This window comes from Mandrillus leucophaeus, unplaced genomic scaffold (genome assembly GCF_000951045.1).
Source record: "Mandrillus leucophaeus isolate KB7577 unplaced genomic scaffold, Mleu.le_1.0 Scaffold380, whole genome shotgun sequence".
Classification (NCBI taxonomy): domain Eukaryota; kingdom Metazoa; phylum Chordata; class Mammalia; order Primates; family Cercopithecidae; genus Mandrillus; species Mandrillus leucophaeus.
Window position 1 is genome coordinate 1,298,795 of NW_012104032.1, and position 26,699 is coordinate 1,325,493.

The following is a 26,699-nucleotide window of genomic DNA, read 5'->3' on the forward strand; positions in this document are numbered from 1 at the left end:
CTGCCCTTGAGTACTCAAAGGCTGGGAAAGAGACAAGCTGGTCAAGGCATCCCCATGGTGAACGCTATGGGAAGGCTCGGGGGAGTTTGGAGCAGACACTGCTGCAGCCTGGGAGTCAGCCCTGCTGGGCTGAGACAGACGGACATGCAGCCAGACGTTCCTGCCCAGCCCAAGGAGCCCAGCATGACCTGGCTCAGCAGTTCCATCCCAGCTGACGTGCTATCTCCTCTCCCTGATGCATGTGTGTTCCTGCCCTGAGATACAATCTTTCTTCTGGAGCGCTCCTTCCAGCTGCAGGCCCCAGCTCCCAAGTCCTGCCTGAGCCCTGGATCTTGAACTCTGGTCACTGTGCTCTGCTTCCTTGGTGGCAACCACTCCTCTCTCTTGGTCTTTTTCCTGCCTCTTGCTTCCTGTTCTCCTATCCTTGTGTCCTGGTTCACCATCAGGGCTGGCAGCCTCTCCTGGGCTAGAACTAACAGGATTTTGTGTTTCTCTGGTCACTGCTCACAGTTCTCAGGGCTTTATGCACAGTCCATTCTCGTAGTCTCAGAGGAGGGATAGAAGAGGCTCCACTTGGGGAGTCAGGGAGATAGGGTGCCAGGTGAAGGGTTAAGGAGGTGGTTAGCAGAGCCTGGTTGCAAAGCCCAGTGGGGAGTGGGGATTTGCTTTGTGCAGAATGGTGTCAGGACCGGTCCTCTCCCACAAGCAGCTGTGTGACCCAGGCAAGACTGTCCCCAATAGGAGCTTAGAGAGAGCAGAAATATGACCGCAGTGTTTCCCTGTACAGGCACCTGTGCTGTCTGTGTCTGTGTGAGAACTAACATGAAATGAGCAAGGCCCAGGCTTGGTCCTCATGGCATATTGGTTTGGGCTCAGTGTTGATTGGCCCCAGAGTCTCAAGATGCCCTCACAGTGAGGTGCTGAATCACAGGGGACAGGGGGAGACCCCTGGGGAAGACAGGGAGGGGGCTCCCTGGGAGTTACTTCCTAGGGACTGACTAGAATGGAATCTCTCCCATCTCCTTTCCCATACCTTAATTCTCAGCCAGCTCTGAGCTTTTTCTGGCATTGGTGAAAAATTCATTTCAGAAAGAAAGGGGGTCCTAGGACACCTTTAATCGTTGCAGCCTCAGGTGTGGGGTAGGTGGAGAGTGGCTTCAACTTCAGCACCAAAATTCTATCTCCTACCATCTAGGACTGGCTCACCATTTTGATGCCATCGTTTTCTCCACTTTTGAAATTTCTCCCTCTCCGCCCTTGTGTGATTGACTGAGCAGAACTGGGACTCACAGTTGTCCACCTCAGGCAGAACACCTCACTCCTCTGCACGTCGGTCTCTTTCCTTGTGGATATGAGATGCCTTGGCTCTGGCAGCTCTGATACAGGGGCTGGGGGCCTCCCTCCTCTCAGGCCCCCTACTGCCTTGATCCAGGATGGACAGCTGGCAGGAAGGACAGATGGGCTCAGGCAGAGTTTGGCATTCATATTTATTATAGGTTGGCAAGAGTGAGGTTCCCGAGGCAGTGTCACTCCTCGTCATGCATTTTTTGCTGTAACAAGGATAAGAGGTGTGAGTGGGGAGCTGGCAAGAGGGAGAAGTGTGTGGGGACAAATCCCTGGGGCTTTCAGAGGCCTAAGGGAGATGTCCTTGGGGGGAGAGGCAGGGCCCCAGGGATCTTGTGGTCTCAAGTTAGAGGCACTTGTGATTTAGGGGGATGGAACTGGGGATCTCTGCAGAAGTTCCAGTCAGTGGGGGGCTGTTTTGAGCAGGAGAGTGGATTCTCAGGTTATGTGAGCTGTGGGACCCCCAGAACTGCCTACATATAGGGCAAGCAGTGCCCACTCCGAGGGGCACCCAAATCAGGGGGCATGCTAATGTGGAAGTGACTAGTGAAGCCCAGGGAAGGGACCCACCTTGGCGCCAATGTCTCGGCTCTTGGCTCGAAGTTTGTTGACCTGGGACTCAGCGATGTCTGCCCGCTCTTCTGCCTCATCCAGCTCGTGCTGCACCTTGCGGAACTTGGACAGGTTGGTGTTGGCTTGCTCCTCCTGTGGTGGGACAATGGGGATGGGTGAATGAGCTGGAGATGGGCTGTGGGATTCTCAGCCTCTCAACCTGAGGTTCCAGCTCCCTGTCCCTGAGGCACCCATGCCTCATGCATATTCCTGCAACAGCCTTTCCAAGGGTATCCTGCACCTGCCTTGTGCTCTCCTCAAACATGTCCAGCACTCAGAGTCCTTCACGGCCATCCACTGCCCAAGACAAATCCCATGCTGCCTGATCTGGGACCCTTCAGAATCCTGTTTTGCTGCACCTGTCCCTGCGCAGGCATGCTCACCAGCAACTCACATACACCCAGATGTCTTCCCCACTGCCCTGTGCCTAGCTGGGTCCCCTTCCAGGCCTAATTCCACTGCCACCTTCCTGCCTTCAGCTTTGGCTGCCCCATGTCCTGCACTAGCCTTCTGTTGGGTTATGGTGTCTGAATTGTAAGCAGCTTGTAGGTGGTGCCTTTGTTAATTCAGAACACCTGATGGCTCTGAGCATACCAGATGTGTACAATAAATGTTTGAGAGTTACAGCTTATAGCAAACTCTTTGACCAGGCCCCTCTGGGGGAGACATGCATTGGTTCTCACATATAGTAGGTGTGTTGATGAGAAAGGGAAGAAAACTCTGAACTCACCGCCTCCTCGGCCTGTCGCTTGTAGGCCTTGACCTTCAGTTGCAGCTTGTCCACCAGGTCCTGCAACCGCAGCAGGTTCTTTTTGTCTTCCTCTGTCTGGGGGTGGGAGGGTGGGAGAAGCCAGTTTGGAGGGGGAGCAAATGCAATCACCTTTCCCTCCTCCATCATTTCACTCTTCTCCCTTTGCCTTTGCTGCCCCTCCCTGCAATGGTCCAGGTCAAAGATGTGGTGGGGAAGATTCTCTGACTCCACTGCAGGTCAAAGGGGCAATGCAGGGTTGTCAGTCAAGGATCCACAAAGCAATGAAGGCTGAAGTCTTAAAAGTAGAAGTGAGGGGAGGGGCTCGGAACCTATGGAATTTCCTAATGTGGTAATATAAAAGCACCAGATCTGTTCCAGCTCCAATCTGGTGGCTAAAGCTCCAACCTGGACCTACATAGGTTCTCTTGGCCAGCAGTTCTTGACCAGAAGAGGAATAATGAGGAATGCAGAAAGAAGGGGGTATTATCATAATCCAGATTATTCTACATTCTAATATACTGTACTAGACCAGAATTCAGGCATCGGGATCACTGGCTCCAACATCACTCAATCATTCTTATCTCTTCATCATTATATGTGCCAGGATGCCATTTCTACTTCTGTTCACAAATCACTCTGTGGTTCTGTATCTGTAACCTCTTTCTTGTGCCTCTGGTAGCCATCTATCAAATGGACTGACACCCTCGTCTCCTTGGCCTTTTCTTCCCAGGTACGCTGAAAATAACGGGCCAACGGCACAACTCTGAGCTATGCAAATAGCGGTCTTAAAACATTCTGGGGTCCTCTTTCTCTGTGGCCTTCTCTTTGTGTGCCAGAAGTTCCATGGAAGATTTCCGTGTCTTTTCCCCTCGCCTGACTCTTAACCCCACAGTTGAAGGTGGAAAGATTCTTTGGACTGTTCTGAAGTCTTCATGGTAGCACTTTGAGTTATTTAAAAAAAAAAAAAAAAAAACCTGGGGAAAGGCTAGTTAGAAGAGTTTTCAGGAAGTAGAAGTAGATTCTTCATTTGCTGGAAAAACTCATAGGCTCAAGTCAAACTGACTGCACAGCGTGAGAAGAAGGTTAAATCTACCAACAGCATCTCAAGGAGGAGGTAACAGGAGCCCTGTGTGGGTGGGGCAGCGGGGCCAGAGAAGCCACTTCCACATGTACTCCTGGCCCCTGGCCCCCCGCCGCACCTGGTAGGTGAGCTCCTTGATGCGCCGCTCGCTCTTCCTCATGCCCTTCACCGACTCTGAGTTGCGCTTCTGCTCGGCCTCCAGCTCACCCTCCAGCTCCCGCACTCGCGCTTCCAGCTTCTGCAGCTGCTTCTTGCCGCCCTTGAGGGCGATCTGCTCCGCCTCGTCCAGCCGGTGCTGCAGGTCCTTAATAGTCTGCTCCATGTTCTTCTTCATGCGCTCCAGGTGGGCGCTGGTGTCCTGCTCCTTCTTCAGCTCCTCTGCCATCATGGCGGCCTGTGTGCAGGAGAGAGGTGGCAAGGAACACGGGCCCAGGGCCGGGGCTTTTGCCCCCAAAGGATCTTCCTCCCATCAGGCCCTCAAACCCTCAGAACTGCAGAGTTGGCTTGGTGTTACAGCACAGCGGCCTAGCCTGGCCTGAACCCAGGGCCTTGTTTGTGTCTTTAGAGGAGGCAGAAGGTGGGCGGTCACTTACATCCGTGATGGCCTTCTTGGCCTTCTCCTCGGCATTCCTGCACTCCTGTACTGCCTCCTCCACTTCCGACTGGAGTTGGGTCAGGTCCGACTCCATCTTCTTCTTCTGGTTGATGAGGCTGGTGTTCTACACATGGAGAGAGAAAAATGATCAAATATATACTGCACTTTGTTACCGATTTCATACCCTTTCTCCAGAGAGAATTAAAGGTGATCATTTTTTAAAATAACAACAAGCCTGCTTTTAGACTATTCCTTGTTTTGTACCTGCTTTCCCTTTTCCTATGAAAGTGGATACATTCTAGACATTATATCTAAGATTACTAAATTCTGAAAAAAGACTTCAAATAGCAAAAGGTCTGCAGTAATACCCTGGAGCTCTTTAGAAACATGTTTTTGTAGGAGCATGCCAATATTCCAAGGAAAATGGAAACAACTTTCTACTGGGACAATATTCCAGAGATGTTTACAGCTATACCAAGAATGTAGTGGGGTAAGGAAGAGGGGATGAGGTAAGCGAATGATGTCATTCTCACATATACTAAAGAACAAGACTCCACAGGGCAAAAGGTGGGCACAAAGTCTCATTGCAGAGTATAACTGAAAACAGTGTGGGTGGGTGGGACTGCAGAAAAATGGTGTTCTATCCAGCTTGGTTTGCAAGAGATGCAGTTATGCTTCTTTAAACTCCCAAACTCTCATCTTTACAGAACAAGCTGGAGGCTGTCCTTTAGTTCAAGAATATCCAATAACAGGATACGTTCCACTACTCCCAGATTTGTGACTTTGGCAGGTATCAGCAATCAATCATGACACTCTTAGCTTCTAAGCAGAGATGGCTTTCTCAATACAATGGTTCTGCAGCCACCACAGATGAGAGTTGGCCTAAGAGAGGAAATGATTTCTGACCCTGGCTAGATGTGCTCACTTAGAACATCTGGCTTTTCTAGATGTCCTGGGCTCTGCACTCGGCAGGTTTCCACAAGGTGGCTCCTGACCCTCTCACCTGGGAATGCAGCAGCTGCACCCGCTCGCTGGTCTCAATCAGCTCCTGCTCTGCCAGCTTCCGAGACCGCTCTGTCTGCTCCACCATGGCACGCAGCTCCTCCAGCTCAGCCTGCAGCAGGTTGTTGCGCCGCTCCACAATGGCGATGTTCTCCTTTAGATCGTCGTTGGCACGGACCGCGTCATCCAGCTGGATCTGGGTGTCCTGAGAATCACGAGAGTGGGCATGAGCGGGGAGCCAGCCTTGGTGCCCTTCACTGAGGGCACCTGTCAGAAGTCCCTGCAGTAACCTAGGGGCAGGAGGAATCTGGTGCCTGTGTTGAGACACCACTGCTTCTTCAGGCCATGTGGAGGCCAGTCCCCTCTGGGTGAGGGGACGTCCTGTCCCCGTGTACCTTCAGCAAGCTCTGCAAGCTCTTGACTTGCTTCTGGGCCTCGACGGCCATGCGGTTGGCGTGGCTGAGCTGGATCTCCATCTCATTGAGGTCTCCTTCCATCTTCTTCTTCACCCTCAGGGCCTCGTTGCGGCTGCGTGTCTCTGCGTCCAGGGAAGTCTGCAGCGAGTCCACCACCCGCTGGTGATTGCGCTTGGCCTGTTCCATCTCCTCGTCCTTCTCTGCCAGCTTCCGCTCGATCTCTGCCTTGATCTGGTTGAACTCTAGCTGGGCCCGGAGGATCTTGCCCTCCTCGTGCTCCAGGGAGGCCTGGGAAGGGGTGGGGCGAGGGCGGGCAGACAGGGCACAGGGCAGGGTTGGGAGAGAGGATGAGAAGATACAGGGTGTCAGCCAGGACTATGGCCCAGAGAAGAAGAGCTGAGAAGAGATGGGGAGGTGGGATCTGCATTCATGCCCCCCATGGTGCTATTGGGGAGAAAGTGCTGGACTCCCTGGGCTTCCTCTGTCAAGGAAAGGGTCTGGACTTCACAATTGCCAGACCCTCCGGCACTAACACTGCGTAAATTCCTGACCTGTCTAAAGTATTATAGAAAAGAGAGGAATTTTTATAACCACAAATTCAAAATTTTATCTTTGTTTTCCAGGTCCCTCACCCTTTCCTGAGAAAAGTTAGAAGCCCAGAAAACTCAAGGCTATTCCCAGGTGCATAAAAATGAAGAGTAACAATAGCTAATATATATTAAGTGCTTAAATGTGTTACCTCACTTAATCTTTATAATAATCATGTGTAAAATTGTATGAGGTATGTGCAATTAATTCCATTTTACAGATGAGAAAACTGAGGCAGAGAGTGATTAAAGATTTTGCCCAATGACACAGTGAAAGTCCTCAAGCTGTGTTCCAACTCAGGCCTGTTTGACTCTGGAGCCCACACTCCTACCCACTGTTTAAGTGGTTATTATCATGGCCAGATTCCAACTTTTAAAACCTGGTAAGAAACAAAACCTTTGGCGTCTAATCAGACTGACATTTTCCTTTGTGCAGACCTTGGCTTTGGAGGTAGTAATGGTTAGTGAATAGTGGGGAGATAACGTTGAACAAAGAATATGGAATGAATAGATTTTGTCTTGGGTTCAGGGTCACCTACAGGTGAGGGAGATGTGGAAGACAGTGGCAGACCAGGGTTGGGGTGCTGGGAGCTCTCGGCCCTCACCTCCGCCTCCTCCAGGGCTGACTGCAGCTCCAGCTTCTCGACCTCCAGCTGTTTGCGGACCTTCTCCAGCTCGTGCACATTCTTTCCTCCTTCTCCTAGCTGCTCAGTAAGGTCCGAGATTTCCTCTGGGGACCAGAGGGCCAGAAAGCTCAAAGCCTGTGTTCCCCCTGCCCCCTCATGGCCCTCCCTCCCACCAGCTCATCTCTGGCCTCTTGGACCCCCAGCACACCCTGAAGGTTCTTGTTCTCCCTCTTGAAGGTCTCCAGGTGCTCCAGGGACTCCTCATAGGCGTTCTTGAGCTTAAAGAGCTCTGTGCTGAGGGAGCGAGCCTCCTTCTGCGAGGACTCCAGCTCCGACTGCGACTCCTCATACTTCTGCTTCCACTCGGCCAGGATCTGCCCGGGGACAAGGCTCACTCTTCAGCCCCCCAGCCTTAGCCCCCCAGCCCTCCTGCTTCCCAGTGCCCCAGCCCCCAGCCTCAGCCCCATGTCCAAGATCTGTCCCTGGCCCCGAGCCTGGGCTCAGCCCTGCCCTCCTCCCCAGCCTCCAAGGAGGATGGCTCTGGCCTCGCACTGAACCCCTCACGCCCCCTTGCCCTGCATGCTGGCTGCAGCCCTCACCCAGGGCCCACCTTGTCGAAGTTCCTCTGCTTCTTGTCCAGGGCTGCAGCAGCAGCATTGGAGCGCTCCACGTCCACCATCAGGTCCTCAATCTCATTCTGTAGCCGGTGCTTGGTCTTCTCTAGCGAGGAGCACTTGGCATTAACAGCCTCCACGGCCTCCTCGGCATCCTGCAGCCGCTGGGCCAGCTTCTTTCTGCCCAGGTGAGGGTGGAGGGTGTGTGTGTGACTCTACTGGGCAACAGTGGAGCCTTGGGTGGACCTCCTCCTACCCCCTCCCTGTATCTCCTTGAGACGCCGTAAGTCCAGCCTAGCAGGAGCTGAGCCTGCTCGTGCCTGGAACAGAGTCCGCCAGCCTGTGCTGCCCAGGCATCCTCCCTACCTGCAGTGGCATGTGGGCGTCAGTGCCCCCTGCCCTCGCCCCCCACACAGGCTGATCGACGGTAGCTCCTCTGACCAACAAGCTTTTTGCTCGTCTTATACGTGAGCATCAGGTATAACCCGGGCCAAAAGCTCGCCTGTCACAGGAAGCGGGTCAGGGCCAGCCAGAGTTCACAGAGTATAGAGTTCAGACTTTCTTCCAAGCACTTCTGTTGCCCTCTGAGTTCCTCCTGTCTCTTCCACTTCCTTCCCATGACCACTCTGCCGGTCCCCACCCCAGGTCCTCTCACCCCTTCCTCTCTGAGAGTCAGGTTAAGAGGGTATCTGGAGCTCACTTGGCTTCCTCGAGCTCCTCAGTCCGCTGAATGGCATCCGTCTCATACTTGGTCCTCCACTGGGCCACCTCTGAGTTGGCCTTGGACAGGACGCGCTGCAGCTCAGCCTTGGCCTCCGTCTCCTCCTCGTATTGCTCCCGCAGCAGGTCGCAGTCATGCCGGGCCGACTGCAGTGCATGGGCCAGGGCGTTCTTTGCCTGGGGAGGGGTGGGCACCAGGAGGTGGGAGGGACTCCCTGTGCCCCATTCTCTAGATTCTCTTCTTGTCTAGTACTTCAACCAAGCCCAGCCTTATTCACCATGTGGGCTGATATGAAACCTCACTGTCTGAGGAGTTTTCCAGTCTGCTCACCCCTTTTCCTTAAGAATAAGGAAAGATGCATTCAATGACGTTTAGCTGCAGGGCAGAACCTAGACTGGAGGGTCTTTACCTTGCAGAGGACTCTCTCCAGCTCCAGGCTCCATTTCTGGCATTGAGGTGAATTGCTCCAGGGCTGCCGTCAAGCCTGCCCACCCTCCCCACTGGGCCTCACCTTGCCCTCCTCCTCCAGCTGCCTTTTGAGGTCCTCCATTTGTTGGGTATAGGAGAGCTTCCCCCGGGTCAGCTGCGAGATTAGCGCCTCCTTTTCCTCTAGCTGCCGGGCCAACTCTCCTGGAGGTGAAATGAGAGGGGCTTGTGGGCCATTCCACAAGTTATGTCCTGCTGTAGGCAGGTGCAGGGCTGGTTAGAGGCACCCACCATTCTCAGTCTGCAGCTTGGCTCGCTGGGTGGTGAAGTCGTTCAGGGAGCGTTGGGCCTCTTCTAGCTTCACGCGGTACTCGTTGGCCTGGTCCTCCAGCGTCCGAGAAACTTTCTCCAGGTTTGCCTTCAGGAAGCAAGACAGGAAAGGTGAGTGTGGGAGGGGCTGAGTTGACCAGAGGAAGGAAGAGAGGGTCAGAGATGGGGAATGCCAGAGGGCAGGAAGGAGACACAGAAGGTGTGGGAGGGTGCAGTCTGAAGAGGTACTTGAATTAAAGAAAGGAGGAACATGAAGAGATAGGGAGAGGAGAGCCAGAGAGGGGCAGGAGAGAGAGGAAGAGAGACTAAAGGGTGATGAAGGGAATGAGAATGACAAGGGAGATGTTGGACAGAGAGAAGGCGTGGGGGAGGTGCCCCTGTGCAGGGGAGAGGGAGAGGGGAGGCCGAGCAGAGCCTGCCTTGGCCTTGATGATCTGCTCCATGTTGGAGGTGACGTCGTCCAGCTCCAGCTTGAACTCACTCTTCTCCTTCTCCAGCTTCTGCTTCACCCGCTGCAGGTTGTCGATCTGCTCGCCCAGCTCTGCCACACTGTCGGCGTGCTTCTTGCGCAGGGCGGCGGCCGTGGCCTCGTGCTGCAGCGTGGCCTCCTCCAGGTCCCGCCGCATCTTCTGGAACTCGGCTTCGCGCTTCTTGTTCATCTCGATCTGCACGGACGTGGCCCCGCCGGCCTCTTCCAGCCGCTCGCTGATCTCCTCCAGCTCCCGGGACAGGTCCGAGCGCAACTTCTCCACCTTAGCCCTGGCGGTGCGCTCCGCCTCCAGCTCCTCTTCCAGCTCCTCGATGCGCGCCTGGGTCAGACACAAAGGGCTCAGACCCACTGCCTGGACCCCTCCACTGGAATCCCCCCGGCTCTAAAAGGCTACCAGGAACTCACGTCCCTGTCAAGCAGTGGTTCTCAACCAGGGACAATTTTGTGCCCCAGGGAATGGTTGGCAATGTCTGATTGTCATGACTTGGTAGGGCTTGCTACTGGCATCTAGAGGGGAGAGGCCAGGGATGCTGCTGAACATCCTATAATGCATAGGCCATCAATAGCAATTTGGTTGAAGCTCCCGAGGGCATCTTAGACCCAGTCTGAGCATCTGCAGCCCCGAATCCTGAGAATCTGTGTTTGAAGGGGAATCCTAGGATCCTGTGAGATCAAGAAGTTCAGAGTCCCCAGATTCACTAGGCTGTGTTCCGCTATCCATAAGGCAGGAAAGTGAGTGCTTGTATTTTACAAATATTTGTGACAATATGCCTCAAAACAATCAAATACCTTTGCAATTCTCCAAGTTAACCACAAAGTCCAATCAACCATATTCCTTGCTCTCCCAGGCTTGCTGTGTTTATGCCCAGGGCTGGGTTTCAAGACGATTGCTCCCTTCCAGGCCAGGAAAGTGCTAGCAGGGTACTCTCCTCTTCACCTCATCTCCTCATCCTCTTTAAATGCCCTTACCTCACTTTTCTGACCTTAGCCTTGGTCCTGGCTAAATTGGGAGAATATCCTATCCACCATTTTGATCTGTTGTCTGGTTAGCCAGGAGCAAAACGGGGGTTCAGTGGGAATCCCTTCACCTGGGGTTATGGACAGCTTTAAAGGACTGTCCATGGATGAGTCCTAGGAGCAGCAGAGAGGACCACCGTGCCTCTGCTCCCAGGATGGAGAAGGTGAGACTTCTGAGCAAGATCTTGGGGATGAAGGAGGAGCCATAGGCTATTGCCAAGACCTGATGAGATTAACAGGACTGTTATTCTGAGTCCAAGAGGCCAAAGAAGTTGCCCAGACCTAGGGTAGAAGAACTTGAGGATGGCCCGACATTCTAGCTAAAACCCAGAAGGGGCATCCAAGAAGATGGGAGGGCAAATTACTAATGAAGGTGGGCCAATCCCTGTGCAGCCCCAGAGGAGTGGAATTGTGTTCATACATTACTTGCAGCCTGGGCCATGGGCCTCAAGTGCAGAGGGGAGACTACCTCTTTCTACCAGCCACAGTCTGCCCCAAAGTGAGAGGACAAGGTCCTGCCCCAGTAGTTGAGTTCCTGTTGCCCTTGGGGTCACTATGTCAAGTCCTGGCCATGTAGCTTCTGTAGCTCTAAAATGGGGATGACAGTGGACTTCAAGGCTCTTCTGACAAACCCGATACTAAAAGCATATTGAGGTTTGAGGTTCATTAAAGCTAAGGGAGACTATGGCTGTTCACTTAATCTTGACCTGCAGAGGAATGAGAAGGCCATGGAGAAGACAAAACAATACCTTCTTAGGCTAGTGGTTGGCTGACTTCTCTAAATTGGGCTATATTAATATGATACCTGTATAGAATTTCCTAGTTGACAAAGTGGTTTCAAATACATTATCCCCTCTGGTCCTGTGTGGTAGGTATTATCAGTGTCATTTTACAGGTGAGAAGAGAATCTGAGGATCAGGGAGGGTAAGTGACTTGCTCAAGGTTGTAGGAATTGGCTCTTATCATGAGTGCCCTATGGGGACTCAGCCTGGGTTAGTGACTGGGTTAGTATCAGGAAGAATGTGAACAGAGCAGCTCACAGGAAGGTGCTCCTTGAAGCTTTTTTTTTTTTTTTTTTTTTTTTTCACCTCACATTCAGAGGGCAGAACTACCAGAGGAAGGGTTAGAGGAGAATAGAGCTCTATCATTTGTCTTAGAGTAGAAAGTTCCTGAGGCAGAGCAGATCTCAAAAGGAGAAGCCCTTTAGTAGGTATGAGTCTCCCTTCTCAAACAGTTTTGCTAACACAATGTATTCTTGCTCTACAGAGGAAGGCTAGTGTTCCTGAGTGCCTGTAAGTCAGGGATGGTTGGATCTATGAGGATGCCTGGAGTTCCAGATATTGTGTAGAACCCTAAGCAGCTGCTGCAGCCTCAGTCACCTCAGGGCTATTGAGCTCCCACTTTCCCGCACTGGGGAAAAAAAGTCACCTGATTTTCCTTCAGTTTCTTCTGTAGCTGAAGGGCCAGTGCCTGCTCATCCTCAATCTTACTGTTCTGCTGATTAATGTCAAACTCCTTCCTGCAGGAGAAGGGTGGGGGTGGAGGAGTGACAAATAACCTTCCTTCCTCCGGCACTCATTGTCTTCTTGGCCTTAGTACACCAAAATCAGCACCTCCCCCTACCCAGGCCAGCCCAGAGAGTGGAGGAAGAGGGCTGTGATTGACCTCATTCCCATTGTGCCCAAGGCAACAGTGGGCAATGGAGGTGCCGCACCCTGCATTCTATCTACCAGGTCAGACACCTCCATTAGCCCCTCCTGGCCACCATAGTGTCCTACTTCTTGAGCTTTTCTTCCAGCTGCAGTTTATCATTTTCCAGGTCCATGATGCTCTCCTGCGTCAGCTTCAGGTCGCCCTCCAGTTTCCGCTTCGCTCGCTCCAGGTCCATGCGCACCTTCTTCTCTTGCTCCAGGGATCCCTCCAACTGATGAAGAGAAGAAAATAAGCAAAGTGTGGAAAACATGACATCCACAGTGTATGCTCTTTTGCCTCCTTCTAAACTTGAAGTCCAGTGGGATTGGAAGTCAAACCAGTAGAGAAATCCTGCAAACACAAAGGATTCAGAGACCTACTCTAGTGAGGAACTACAGAGAGTAAAAAAGCTCCAAGGGCCATAGAAGTCAATTCTAGGGATCAGGACTTTCTGGGCCATTGGTGTTGCCTGCAAAATCTTGCTCTGAGAGCAGGAGCATGGTTATTACTACTCACGTCATCCACCTGCTGCTCCAGCTTGACCTTAGACTTGGACAGGCTGTTGACCTTGTCCTCCTCAACCTGAAGGTCATCCAGGGCCTGCTGATGGGCCTCTTGTAGAGCTTTCTTCTCCTTGGTCAGCTTAGCAATGATCTCATCTAGCCCAGCCATCTCCTCTGTTAGGTTCTTCACCTGCCGACCAAAAACCCATCCCCTTTAGGGTCAAAGATCACCAGCCTGGAGACATCTATGGGGACTTCCACGCCAAGGACCAGGACCACACTCTAGTCTGGGAGTCTTGAGGAGACCTGGGCTGAAGCCAGAGGGAGCTGCCCTCACCTTGTTCTCTGTTGCATGCTTCTCCTTCTCCACCTTGGCCAGTGTCAGCTCCAGGTCATCAATGTCCTTCTTGAGTTCCGAGCACTCATCTTCCAGCTTGCGCTTCTTGGCAGTGAGCTCCGCGTTCATCTCCTCCTCGTCCTCCAGTCTCTCATTCATCTCCTTCACTTTGGCCTCCAGCTGAATCTTGTTTTTGATCAGCTGGTCGCAGCGCTCCTCAGCATCATTGAGGTTGTCTTGTTCCTGGGAGAAGAGAACAGGGAGGAAGCTGATGGTTAAAGAGAGGAGACCTAGGGTCTTAAAAAGAGCTGGCACTCCTAGACTCCCAGTACCTCGTTGTGAGATGGGCTATAATCTAGGGGAGGGGAGGCGAAGGCTGAAGAGATAATCATGTGGCCTCACCGCCTGCACTTGGAGCTGCAGGTCATTCTTCTCCTGCAGCAGGGACACCATCTTCTCCTCCAGCTCCTTGCGGCGAGCCTCGGACTTCTCCAGCGTCTCTTTGATGCGCCCGAACTCTTCCTTCATGGTGGCCATCTCCTTCTCTGTCTCTGCGCTCTTCAGCAGCGGCTTGATTTTGAAGTAGAGCTTCATCCAGGGCCAATTCTTGACACCCATGAAGGCCCGAATGTTCCACTGGATTACCAGCAGGGCATCCCTGACAAGGAAATGTGGAGGCAGGGTGGGGCACTATGAAAGAGAGCTTCCCAATCATGGGCCCTACTAAGCAAGTTCGTAGGCATGTAGACTTCCTTCCTGTGTACACCCCCCTCCAACATCGCTACACTGAACATGGAGTTGCCTGATAAATATTTATTAATCAATTTGATGAAAGGGCAGTTTATATCCTCCCAGCTAGGATATTAGTGGTAATGGAAACTACCACTTATAGAATGTCTTCTCTGTTCAGTTTTTCGATTCTCATAAGAACTTCAAATATGTTAAAAATTATGTAGGGGTTTACGTATAAGAATGTCTATAATAAGTATGTAAGTTATGAAGCATGAAAGCAAAATGACTATCCATGAACCTACCACCCAACCAAGAGCTGAAATGTTACCAACCATTAATCTACCTGTGCATTCCTTCCTACACCCCTGCTACCCCACCAGGAGCAGCCGCTGCTTTGAATCTTGTTCTTCCTTTCCTTGCTTTTTCGAAAATTGTTTTAACTGCATATGTATGTATCTTTATTTTAATTTAATTTAATTTATTCTGGGATGGAGTTTCACTCTTGTCGCCCAGGCTGGAGTGTAATGGCACAATCTTGGCTCACTGCAACCTCCGCCATCTAGGTTCAAGCAATTCTCCTGCCTCAGCTCCTCAGTAGCTGGAATTACAGGTGTCTGCCACCATGCCCAGCTAATTTTTGTAATTTTAGTAGAGACGGGGTTTCACCACGTTGGCCAGGCTGGTCTCTAACTCTTGACCTCAGGTGATCCGCCTGCCTTAGCCTCCCAAAGTGCTGGGGTTACAGGCGTAAGCCACTGTGCCGAGCCGTATGTATATATCTTTAAACAGTGAATGGCTGGTTTTGATTATTTATGAGCTTTATAAAAATTACATCATACTGTGTGTATCCTTCCAAGATTTGCCTTTGTTTACTAACAATATGCTTTAATGTTCAAACATATTGTACCATGTAGTTGGAGTTCACTTCTTTTCACTGTTTTATAATGTTCTGCTGAATGACTGTAATACTATTTACCCATTCCCCTGTGGATGGAAATTCAAGTTGTTTTAAGATCTTTGCTATTATGACCAATGCTGCTAAAAAGATTATTTTTCATGTCATGGTGTACATGTATAAGAGTTTCTCTTTAGGAATGTACTCAGGAGTGGAATGGAGAAGTATGCAGCTGTTCAACTTTAAAAGATAGTGATAAACAGTTTTTCTAGGAAGTTGCACTGATTTACACATCTGTAAGCAGTGGATCAGGCTTCTTAATTTTTGTCAGTCTAGTGATTTTTAAAACGTTTTAAGATTATTTTTTCTTTCATTTTGTTATTATCTACTTGTTTCTTTCATTTTTTAAAATTTGTAGACCATCTGAGCAAGCAAAGTCTAGTGTTTTAAAATGGTATTTCATTGGTGTCTTAATTTGCATTTTACTATAGAAAATTTTCTTAAAAAAAGAAGAAGAGGAATTTGCAATGAGATTCGAAGTGGTAAAGTAACTTTCCCAGGCCAGATGGTAGGTCTGAACCCAGGTCTCCTGACCCACACCTAGTTGACATTGCAGATATGCCTCTATATCTCTAGTGCATGCCTCCCTTTTCCTGCTGTCTCACCTGCGTTCTACTATCTTCTTGAACTCAATGCGCATGAGCTGGCCCCGGGCTTGGGCCTGCATACGTGTGATGATGCGGCTCAGTCTCTCATCCCGCATCTCCTCCAGCAGCCCCAGCAGCCCTGCCTTGAAGAACACCTGCAGGCAAGGGGTAGATGCAACAGGCCGCAGTCTCAGAGGGGAGTATCCAGGGTGGAAGAAGAGGGTGGAAGACCCTGCATGAGCTCCCAGGTGACCCATCACCCCATGCCTTCTAGAAGTGAGAGTAAAAATTAGACAAACAAGACTGGAGTGAAGCCTGGGTTTCAGCCCTTGATAAGGTTGATAAGGAAGCCAGAATTAGGGTTCTGCCTCCTAAACTCCTCTCTGCTCCACTCAACATGGCCACCTGCCCTGCAACCACCCAGTGGGGCTCTAGACTCACCTTGGTGTGGCCAAACTTGTACTGGTTGTGGTCAACGTCCAGGGAGCTGAGCAACTTCTCTGATCCCTTCCTGCTGTCAATGAACTGTCCCTCAGGGATGGCCGCTGGGTTCAGGATGCGATACCTGAGGAAGGAAGTGCCCAGAGTCACCCATGCTCTGCAGTGATCTGCTCTGCCCACAGAATTCCAGGGCCACCTGCAGCCTCCCATTTCCACCAGAGTAGCCCTGGCTTCCCTGTTCTCTGAGCTCTGGGGCGCCCTCATACCCACCTCTGCCGGAAATCCCCGTAGAGGATGCGGTTGGGGAAGCCCTTCCTGCAGATGCGAATGCCCTCCAGCACGCCATTGCAGCGCAGCTGGTGCATAACCAAAGGATTGTCCATCACCCCTGTGGCAGGAGGGAAGGGAAAAGGGTCAGCCTTAGGGTAAAGTGGATGGCAGCTGTCCTCCCCAGACTAAGGCCTTCTCCTGGCTCACCTGGAGCCTTCCGCTCATTGGGGATGATGCAACGCACAAAGTGAGGATGGGTGGTCCTCAGGTTAGTCATCAGCTTGTTCAGATTTTCCTGGAGGCAGATGAAGGTGGGGAGTTAGGAGCCACAAGGACCATCTCTTAGGCCCTTAAACCCTGGTTCCCAGACACTCTTCAGCAGAATCATCAAAGGGACAGGGGCTGGCACATAATTTATGACGTGAGTTTAGGCTTGTGGAACCTACACACCAAAAAATGACTACATAACTCTAGCTTCTTTCCTCATTAAACTCAAGCATCAGAATAGGTGATGCAGCCAGAAGACTCTGGGCTGGGCCATTCCACCAAGTGTCCTGGCACCCCTGGGCCCTACTTACCCGGTGGAGAGCTGACACCGTCTGGAAGGATGAGCCCTTTTTCTTGCCTCCTTTGCTTTTACCACTCTCCCCTAAATAATGAGAGAAGGAATAATGAACAGGAGCTGGAAAATAGAGGAGCCCTTGAGCAGAGGCAGAGCTCTGCTGCTAGCTTGGTAGCTCTGAGACTTTGGGTAAGGAATTCTCCAAGATTCAGTTTACCATGAGGATAACAGTAACAACTTCCCAAAGTTGTAAAGAGGATTAGATAAGACCACGCCTCTGGGGCAGCTCACTGGTGCTTGCCCATAGTAGGCACTGACATACATCAGTGCCCTTAGCCCTCCCTCTTCTAGACTTGCCCTTCCTTCTTGTATCTTTCCACATTCTACTTTTCTTCTTCTTCTTCTTCTTTTTTTTTTTTTTTGAGACAGAGTCTCACTCTGTTGCCCACACTGGAGTACAGTGGCACAATCTTGGCTCACTGCAACCTCTGCTGCCTGGGTTCACGTAGCTCTCCTGCCTCAGCCTCCCGAGTGACTGGGACTACAGACATGCGCCACCACACCAGGCTAATTTTTGTATTTTTAGTAGATAGGACCATGTTGACCAGACTGGTCTCGAACTCCTGACCTTGTGATCCACCTGCCTCGGCCTCCCAAAGTGCTAGGATTACAGGCATGAGCCACTGCGCCTAGCCTCTACTTTTCTTCTTACACTTTATCTTCTTCATTTCAAGCCACATACTTTCTCTTCCTTTTCTGAACTGGAGGCTCCTTTGTTCAGTGTCCTCTCAATGTTTGTTGAGAACTCCCACATGCATCGCTCCCTGCTGGGCACGGTACAGGGATGCATGCGCCACCCTCACTGACTTCCAGTTACTCCCAATCTTGATGAAACATGAGACAGCTATATCAACACCCATAACACAAAGCAGAGAACGGCAAGTGCTACAGAAGCCCAGATGGACGGTGGTGAGGTAAGCCAGGAGGTGGCTTGACTCATGGGCTGCCCTGTGCCTGCCTCTGGAGTCATGTGCTTTGAAGCATCAGGACCCTGGCCCTTTGTGCCTTCAGAAGTCCCCTGGCCCAGCGCAAGGGCTGCCCACTTACCAATATCGGCAGATGCATAGGAGGAGAAGAGAGTGGCCATGAGCTTGAGGGAGGACTTCTGGTACAGGGCCACAACAGTCTCGTTGAGAGGATCCTTGTTTTTTTCCAGCCAGCCCAGGATGTTATAGTCCACGATGCCGGCGTAATGGATCAGGGAGAAATGGGCTTCCTGCTTGCCCTTGATGTTGCGTGGCTTCTGGAAATTGTTGGACTTGCCTAAGTGGTTGTCGTACAGCTTGGCCTTGAAGGTCATGTCGGTGGCCTTGGGGAACATGCACTCCTCCTCCAGGATGGACATGATGCCCATGGGCTGAGGGCAGGGTGAAGAGGCAGAGAGAAAATCACTGAGCACGCTCCCAGGCTTCCACAGTCCCACACCCTGACAGGAAAAGGACTCTAGAGCCAGTAGCACTGGCCTGCCAAAGGGGGGCTGTGCTGGTACCTCTTAGCCCAAAATAGGAATCCAATATTCCTGGAATTAAAAGAGGCCCTTCCTCCCTCTTTCTGCCCAGTGGATACAACAAAGAGCCATGCACTCCTAATCACCCTCCGCAAGGCCCACAGTGCCTCACAGCACAGCCTCTTCTCTCTGATGGCTCACTGCCCCAGAGGCAGGAGGGCAGGGACAGATGTGTGTCAAAGGCACTGGGCCAGGCTCTGTCTATATGACACCAGTAGCAATTCTTCAAGGGTTAGATAGAAGGATCCAGGTTCTTCACCACACTCTGCACTTCCGAAAACGTGGTGGTTCTTGACTTTTCTTGGGGGCAGGAATCCTTTTAAGAATTTGTTAAAACTAAAAACTGTCTCTCCAGAAAAACACATGTACACACAAACACACATACACACACACATGCACACACGTATGAATGTACATATGCTTTTGTCACACACAGTTTTATGGGATTCTGAGGGCTCTGAAAGATGAGAACTCTGGTTAAGAATCTGGATAATGACTCAAAATATGTGGGGAAGCTCCCATTTTCTGAAGGCCGTGGTTGGGCTGGGTGTGGATCAGACGCTCCTGACTCTGGCCTGTGCTGACAAAGAGCAGAGGTTTCCTGAGAGCAAGTCAGACCTGGGCCACAGGGCCTTCCGCCTGTGACCTTGTCTCTTCTCAGGAATGCCCATAGGCAAGAGAACTGGAGACTAGCTTATTTCTCAACCAACAGGAAGGTGGTGGGAGGCAAACATCTCTAATTTCAGCCTAGGATCTTTCCATGAATGAGGCTTGTCATGGGCAGTCAGAGGGGCCAGGGGCCTCTCCTTCACCACATCTCACTCTTAAGACACTGAGGGGACCACCACACAGGGACATAAAGTGCAAGCTCCTGGAAAAGGAAGAACGGAGCGGGGATCATCCTGTTCATGCCCATGACTTCACAGTGGGGAGAAGCTGGGCCTGGAGAAAGGCCTGGGATTCTTGGGACTCTAGTTTCTTGTGTGTAGAAGTGACTCGGCCGCCACTTTGGATGGCAGAGGAGGGAACATAGGTGGTGAGGCCAAGAAGGCACCTTCTCGATGAGGTCGATACAGGCCTGCAGGTCCATGCCAAAGTCAATGAATGTCCACTCGATGCCCTCCTTCTTGTACTCCTCCTGCTCCAGCACGAACATGTGGTGGTTGAAGAACTGCTGCAGCTTCTCGTTGGTGAAGTTGATGCAGAGCTGCTCAAAGCTGTTGAACTGCAGGGGGCGTGAGGGGTGGGAGCAGTCAGAAAGTGGGTGTGAGTGGCCACTGGGCCTGTGCCCGTGCACTGTGCCTGAGCCCAGCAGGGCGTGGCTGGTCCCCTCCATGTCAGGGCAGTGGAGGAGGGCTTCCCCTGAAGACAGGGACAATGACTGCCTCTGTCACCACACAGTCCCCACTGCCTTCTCATGTCTGGTCGACAGCTGGCTCTCAGCAAATGACTATTGAATGTGGGAGTGAGCAAGTGATTGTTCTCCCCCTCCCAGGGGACCCAACTCACATCAAAGATCTCGAAGCCAGCGATGTCCAGGACTCCTATGAAGTACTGGCGTGGCTGCTTGGTCTCCAGGGTGGCGTTGATGCGTGTCACCATCCAGTTGAACATCTTCTCGTACACTGCCTTGGCCAGTGCCCCGATGGAGTAGTACACCTGCTGCACGCTCTGCCCCTTGGTGACGTACTCGTTGCCCACTTTCACCCGAGGGTGGCACAGCCCTTTGAGCAGGTCAGCTGAGTTCAGCCCCATGAGGTAGGCCGACTTGTCAGCATCTTGATGAGAGGGAAAGGAGTAAGTGAGCACTTTCTTTCTTTCTTTTTTTTTTTTTCTTTTTTAAGATAGAGTGTTGCTCTGTCACCCAGGCTGGAGTGCAGTGGCACAATCTTGGCTCACTACAGCCTCCACCTCCTGGGTTCAAGCAATTCTCCTGCCTCAGCCTCCCGAGTAGCTGGGACTACAGACGTGAGCCACCACGCCAGGCTAATTTTTGTATTGGTAGTAGAGACAGAGTTTCACCATGTTGTCCAGGCTGGTCTCAAACTCCTGACCTCAAGTGATCTGTCCACCTTGGCCTCGAAAAGTGCTGGGATTACAGGCATGAGCCACTGCACCTGGCCTGAGTGAGCATTTTCAATGAGTGAGCCTCCTTCTCTGTCCTGGGGCCAAGACTTTAGGAAGCATCAGGTCCAATTTCTTCTCCTTAAAGAGGAAGAAATCAAGGCCTGGAAGAGCACAGAGCTTGCCATGGCTGCTCAACCAATGTGTGCCTGAGTCAGGCTGGAGCCCAGGCCCCCTTATCCAGCCCATGGTCTCTTGCCACAACTGGCTCTTCTCAGCTCTCTCTCTACATCTCTGGCATCTCTGGGCCAGGTCTTTCGCAAGCACTGCTGTGGGCATATCCCCACCTTCACTGTGTCCCTCACCTCTCCAGGGCAGGGATGTGGCTGAAGGGCTAGATGTCCTCTGCTCCCTGTCTCCTTCGTTCTCTACCCCAATGTTTAGCCCTGGACTGGCCATGCTGTCCTCTCCATCCACATGTTACCGAATCTGACTGGCTGGGAGATCAAGACCCCCAAGAGTATATCAGACAGCACCACACTCCCACCCCCAGCCTTCCAAATGTGCCACCTAACATGGGGATTTCTCTATTTAGAGGAGTTATTTGGTGTAATTTCAAGAATGTTGTAATAACTGTTGGTATGTTATCATGAACCTCAGGTTGACATTTTGATCTGGGCAGACTTGGAGACGGGTCCCTGAAGGTAGGAAGGAATGTTCTTGGGCACCTGTCTAACACTGTTTGCACCTTCACATTTTCTCAAAGGACCTCACAGTAGCCACCAGAGGAGTAAGTAAAGATCGTTGATCCATTTCACTGAGGAGGAAACTGATGCACGAATGCCCTAGGCTGTGTCCTGACCCCTGGCCCACTGCTTCCCAAATAGAACATGGTATGAGCCCACCAGGGGCTTACCCAAGGGCTGAGGAGCAAAGGCCCTGCATTAGTGATGGTGATGTGCAGAGCTCAGGGGCTGTGCTTCCTGGGGCTGGGCGAGTCTTGGGCACGGAGGGAAATTCCCCACCTCAGTTCTGGTGAGTGCAGGAGGTTGAGGAATTGGTGGGATTGTGGTGGACTTTCTGTCTGCCCACCTCTCCCACGTCCCTGTCCCTCACCATCCCTCAACACACCCCGCTGCCCCACAAGCCTCAGATTCTCTAGGATCTGAGTCCCTCGGAGAGCCTGGTCAGCACCTCCGGCCTTCCCAGTGCTGCCTGCCTGCCCCTCCCACCTTCAGTGCCATCTGGCTCCGCCTGCTCCTCCCGCTGCTTCTGCTTGAACTTCATGTTCCCGTAGTGCATGATGGCTCCCGTCAGCTTGTAGACGCCAGCTTTCTCCTCTGAAGTGAAGCCCAGCACGTCAAAGGCGCTCTGGGACAGAGTGAAAAGCAAAGAGAGGGGTTGGAGCGGTGGCCCCAGGAGCTCCTAGGGCCCCTTGAACGGCCGCAGCAGCCCCCTCACTCACATCGGTGGCCATGAGCTCCTCGGAGTCATCAATGGAGGCCACGGACACCTCTCCCTGAGACACGAAGGCGTAGTCGTAGGGGTTGTTGGTGACCAGCAGCATGTCTGCACCAGGCAAGGGGCGGGGCAGGGGCAAGGGGGCAGGCGGAGGGCAGGGAAGAGGCAGGGAGAGTTGGGAAAGGGAGGGAGGGGGCAAGGAGGGGTAAGGGATGGGGAGAATGGAGGAGGGGAGGACAGGGAGCACGGAGAGAAGAGAAGTCAGCAAGGACCAAGAGTGAACCCAGAGGAAGTGAAAGGGTAGAAGAGGGGCCCTGGCAGGGCCTCCAATAACAAGGAGGAGGGAGGGTGGCAGGGGAGTGACACATGGGAGATGGGGAGGCAAATAAAGAGAAGGCAAAGACAAGCCGAGGGAGGAGTGGAGAGAAGGGTGGAGAAGGAGTGAGGTGTGTGACTGCACGGGGAGGCGAGAGGAGATGCAGGTGATCTTGGGCGGGAAGGGAGACAGAACTGGCGGAGTGAGCAGAGGGAGGAGGGAAGTGAGCAGCAAGATGGGTGCACAGTGGGGAGCAGGAGGGCCCTGCCCTGCACACAGCTGGCTTTGGGGAGGGCAGCAGGGACAGCAGTGGGTGGGGGGTGGCAGGCAGGCTCACCCAGCAACTCCGGCTTCTTGTTGGACAGAATCTGGTAGAAGATGTGGTAGTTTCTCTCAGCTTTCAGCTGGAAGATCACCCGGGACTTCTCCAGCAGGTCTGAGGTGGGCGGAGGGGAAGAAGGCAGGTGAGGAAAGAAAGAGAGTAGAGCCAGAAGAAGGTGGCCATGGGGGCAGGGGTTACCCACAGTATGATGAAGAGGGCCCGGCGAGAAGATGTGGCTTAAACAAAAAGGATTCTAAAGCCCAGAGGCAAATGCAGACAAAGACAGGAGATGGCAGGAATGATGAGACTGGCCACCGGGCAGGGAGAGAAGGCAGAGGGGGACCTAGAGGGTGGCAGCCTCCCTGTTGGTACTCACAGGTCTCTATGTCCGCAGAAGCCAGCTTTCCAGTGGCCCCAAAGTGGATCCTAATGAATTTCCCCTGGGGGACGAATGGGACAGAGTAAGGGAACTGGTGGGAAGGACAGAATGAAATCCTGGACCTCTATTCAGCCCAGAAGTCCTGGATGGTTCTGGAAATGTAAACAACCTCTTTGGTGTCTCAGTTGAGTATAAGTGAAGCCGGGCAGAGGATGCCACCCTCACACAATGTGCAGGGACCTCCTAGTGGAACCTCGGCCCAGAGGGGAATGCACATGGAATGCCACCTGCTCGAACCCCTCATATGATCTCACCTAATCCTCCCAGTATTAGGTTTCACAGGTGAAGGAACTAGGGCTCAGAGTGGTGTGAGGACTTGCTGAGCAAGTGGAAAGTCAGGCCTTTGGTTTCAAAGCCTAAGCTCTCTTCCCACCAACATGTGCATGTTGATATCCCAAAGCCAGATACAGTACAATCAACTGGGTGTGGCAAAACAGCACCCCTTTTTTCTTGTCAAGGATGGATGAGGCCATTGGGAGTGGTCAAAGGCACTCACGAAGCGGGAGGAGTTGTCGTTCCGGACAGTCTTGGCGTTGCCGAAGGCCTCCAGAGCGGGGTTGGCCTGGATGATCTGGTCTTCCAGGGTGCCCTATGAAAGGAACAGAACTACAAGGGTTCATCCTCCATCCACCTCCAGGCAGTGGTGAGAAGGCAGGGAGGCTGCCTTGGCCCTGAGGAATGGATGTTGGGGGCTGGGTGAACCTCTGGTGGGTCTGCAACTCCGTAGGATCCTACCCAGACCTCAGGGTGAGTGTCTCCTGTCAGGAAGGTCTTCCACACTGGGCTGACCATCAGAAGCCCAGTTCAGTGTGGCTGTCCCCACCACGTCACAGGTAACTTGGGTCAGCCTGCCCCCCCAACCCCTGTTCTGCCGAGCCTGTGGCCCCCATGGCACCTTGTTCGCATTGGCATTGTCCTTCTTGCCACGGTCACCTATGGCTGCAATGCTGGCAAAGTACTGGATGACACGCTTGGTGTTCACAGTCTTCCCCGCCCCGGATTCTCCCCTGGGGACCACAGGAACCAATCAAAACTCAGAATTCCTACTGTTCTCCATACAGCATGCTTCCCTTCCCAGCCTGGCCATCAGAGCCCAGCACTCGGCAGGATATGCCTGTCATGATTCATTGCTCTGGCACCCCTCTAATGAGAGCTCAGTGCCCCATGCTCCCTGCAATCCCAGCCTTAAACCTCTCCTCCCAGCTAAACCGCAGGCATCAGCCTGTATGCCCCCAGCTGAGTCCCTTCTGTGGGAGGATGGCACTTGCTCACGTGATGAGGATGGACTGGTTCTCCCGATCTGGAAGAAAAAAGAGGAGAAGCAATGGGGTGAGGGCTGAGGGTCTGGGTGGGTGTCCTGGAGGAGGGGCAGAGGCCAGGGGCCACCAGGCTCACCCGTCAGCATGTACTGATAGGCGTTGTCGGAGATGGAGAAGATGTGGGGCGGGGCCTCACTCCTCTTCTTGCCCCGGTAGGCGGCCACCACCTCAGCATTGTACACTGGCAGCCACTTGTAGGGGTTGACGGTGACACAGAAGAGGCCCGAGTAGGTCTGGAGCAGGAGACAAGGCTGGTCATGAGGTTGGTAGGGACAACCTGGGACAGGTGGTGGTGGCAGCCAGGCAAGTCCCTGTTCACTTCAGCTGGCTCTGCTCCTCCTGTGACTGACTAGGGGTGGAGTGGGGAAGGGGACTTGGGTCCCTTGGGAGAGTCCTCCCCCTTTCCTTGGGAGAGCCTCCTTGGCTTATTTTGGCCTCCGTGCAGGGCAGGAAGTCTCTGCAGTGTGCAGGAGCCACTCACATATATCATCCAGGCTGCGTAGCGCTCCTTGAGGTTGAAAAGCACCGCGGGCTCATGCAGGAAGGTCAGCATGGCCATGTCCTCGATCTTGTCAAACTTGGGTGGGTTCTGCTGCAACACCTGGTCCTCCTTCACAGTCACCGTCTGGAGGGGGCACATAGGCAGGAGGATGGGTGACCACACTCCCTCCGGGACCCTTGCTGGCATTGCCCACTGACCTCCTCCCAGGACACAGGCCATGACTTAGCCTTGCTCCCCTTGCTCTGACCAGTGCCCCAGCCCCTACCCTCTATGTCCCCTGGGACACTTTCCCCAGATAATGTCCCTTCCCACTGTATCTCCCATCCTAGAGACTGTCCTAGGATACCTTTCTCTTGCCAGATGCCCAGACCATCCTGGGGACACCCTGTGCCCATGACCATCACTCTTCAGTCCCTATGTTCCAAAGATCTTGGGGCAAACCTGGAGACTGGCAGCTCTCAGATGTGTGCACACCTTATGCTGACCCCAAGGCTGTCTCCCACGGGCAGTGCTCTAGAGTATCTGTTGCTCAGGGCAAACCTTCACCCCTGCTGGCAAAGCAGTTCACCCATCTACTCCACACTCCCCATCCATCACTGTTGGTGTGGTTTGATTGGCAGCAGTTTGCCATGCTCTGATGTCACTAGATCCTGCCAATAGGTATTCCAGCGTTTTTTATAGTGGAGAAATCCGTGGCTCTAAATGACTAAATGATTTGCCTGCACAGTGACTAGCGGATGGCAGAGCTGGGATCAGAGTCAAAAGCCCCAGGGGATTGTGGCCTGTTATTCTACACTTTAATGGGTTGTAACATTCAGTCAACAAGTTCATGAGACACACAGCCCTGAGCCACAGCTGGTAACCAGGGGTGATTCTCTTGGCTGGCATGAGCAAACCAGGGACCAGCAGCTTCTGAGTGCCAGTGAAGGATGGAGTGCTCAGCTCAAAAGTTTCTGATCTTTGTGTTCATCTGGGTCTAAGAATTTACTCTTGATTTGGGTGAACAGAATTTGAGAAAGTGGACCCACAGAGGAAACTAAGGCACAGGGAAGAGGGATACAAGTGCAAGAAGGGGGCATCATTTAATGCTGTGTTTGTGTCCTCTTTATGTACAAGACACCTTTGAGACGAACACTGAGGTCCTTCTCCCTCAGCATCCTCTCTGGCAAGGGGCACATGGCCCTAGGTGGCACCTGTTGCACCTGCTTAGGTCAATTTGAGAGAGATCAGATTCTGGGCTCCTCAAAGAAGCATGTCCTGGCATCCCCACTGGCCTTGGTTTTTCTCCAGCCCTCTCAGCTCCCACTGCAAGTGGCTCCACCTCTGCATCTTCTTCCCCAGACCTCCTTCCCTTCCGCCCTGGCGCCATGCCCCACTCACCTTCCCATTCTCGGTTTCAGCAGTGACCTTGCCCCCTTCCCGGGACACAATCTTGGCTTTGACAAACTCTTCCTTGTCGTCCGGCACGAAGCACTCAGTGCGAATGTCAAAGGGCCGGGTCTGGGCCTCTAGACGCTCCTTCTCTGACTTGCGGAGGTACTGGGCCGCTGCCCCAAAGTCAGCCATCTGGGCATCGGTCATCTTGGTGCTCCTCTGGGTCAGAGACAGGAGGGCTGTGTTACTCCTGAGGGGGCCCAGGCTCCAGCGAGTGACTTTGTGCTCTGCAGCCCCCCTCCCTGCACCCGCTCCTCTCCTCCACCCTGGGAGAGGCACCTGCTGTTGCACCCTCCCCGACTCAGGGCTCTGCTTCTCTTGCTCTCTGAGGTGACGCTGAAGGACAATCTCTGTAAGGGGTTTGCCTGGGGTGGCATTGGCTGGAGTTTGCTGAGGGGTGACGCTGAGTGGTTGGGACAGCAGAACCCTGGTGCAGCAATCTGGCTCTCAGGAGAAGCGTGCCCTGCTCTCTGCAGAGAAAATGGGGGCAGTTCTCACCTGGTTATCCCTTCACGGAGAATCCTGAAGAATCTGAACCGTGGGTGGAGCGAGGAACCACAGAGGTAGAGCTGGGCAGAAAGAAC

At 52.7% G+C, this 26,699-nt stretch overlaps 1 protein-coding gene across 1 annotated transcript; it reads right to left on the reverse strand.

Annotated features, from left to right (window-relative positions):
- Positions 1–1,468: 1,468 nt before the first annotated feature.
- On the reverse strand, positions 1,469–26,262 carry MYH6 (myosin, heavy chain 6, cardiac muscle, alpha). The gene is made up of 37 exons (XM_011990694.1): positions 26,062–26,262; positions 24,661–24,804; positions 24,256–24,412; positions 24,133–24,160; positions 23,756–23,867; positions 23,357–23,449; positions 22,798–22,861; positions 22,437–22,535; positions 21,788–21,891; positions 21,555–21,693; positions 19,768–20,036; positions 19,313–19,483; positions 17,799–18,108; positions 16,708–16,778; positions 16,337–16,424; positions 16,130–16,247; positions 15,860–15,983; positions 15,437–15,573; positions 13,547–13,802; positions 13,145–13,387; positions 12,821–12,997; positions 12,391–12,536; positions 12,041–12,131; positions 9,525–9,914; positions 9,067–9,193; positions 8,861–8,979; positions 8,329–8,525; positions 7,625–7,808; positions 7,223–7,388; positions 6,994–7,118; positions 5,781–6,089; positions 5,387–5,590; positions 4,382–4,507; positions 3,907–4,182; positions 2,687–2,782; positions 1,915–2,049; positions 1,469–1,550 (listed from the first exon to the last, which is right to left on the reverse strand). Exons 1-37 carry the CDS (start codon positions 26,260–26,262, stop codon positions 1,527–1,529), a joined length of 5,820 nt encoding a protein of 1,939 aa, XP_011846084.1. The 3' UTR covers positions 1,469–1,526.
- Positions 26,263–26,699: the final 437 nt, after the last annotated feature.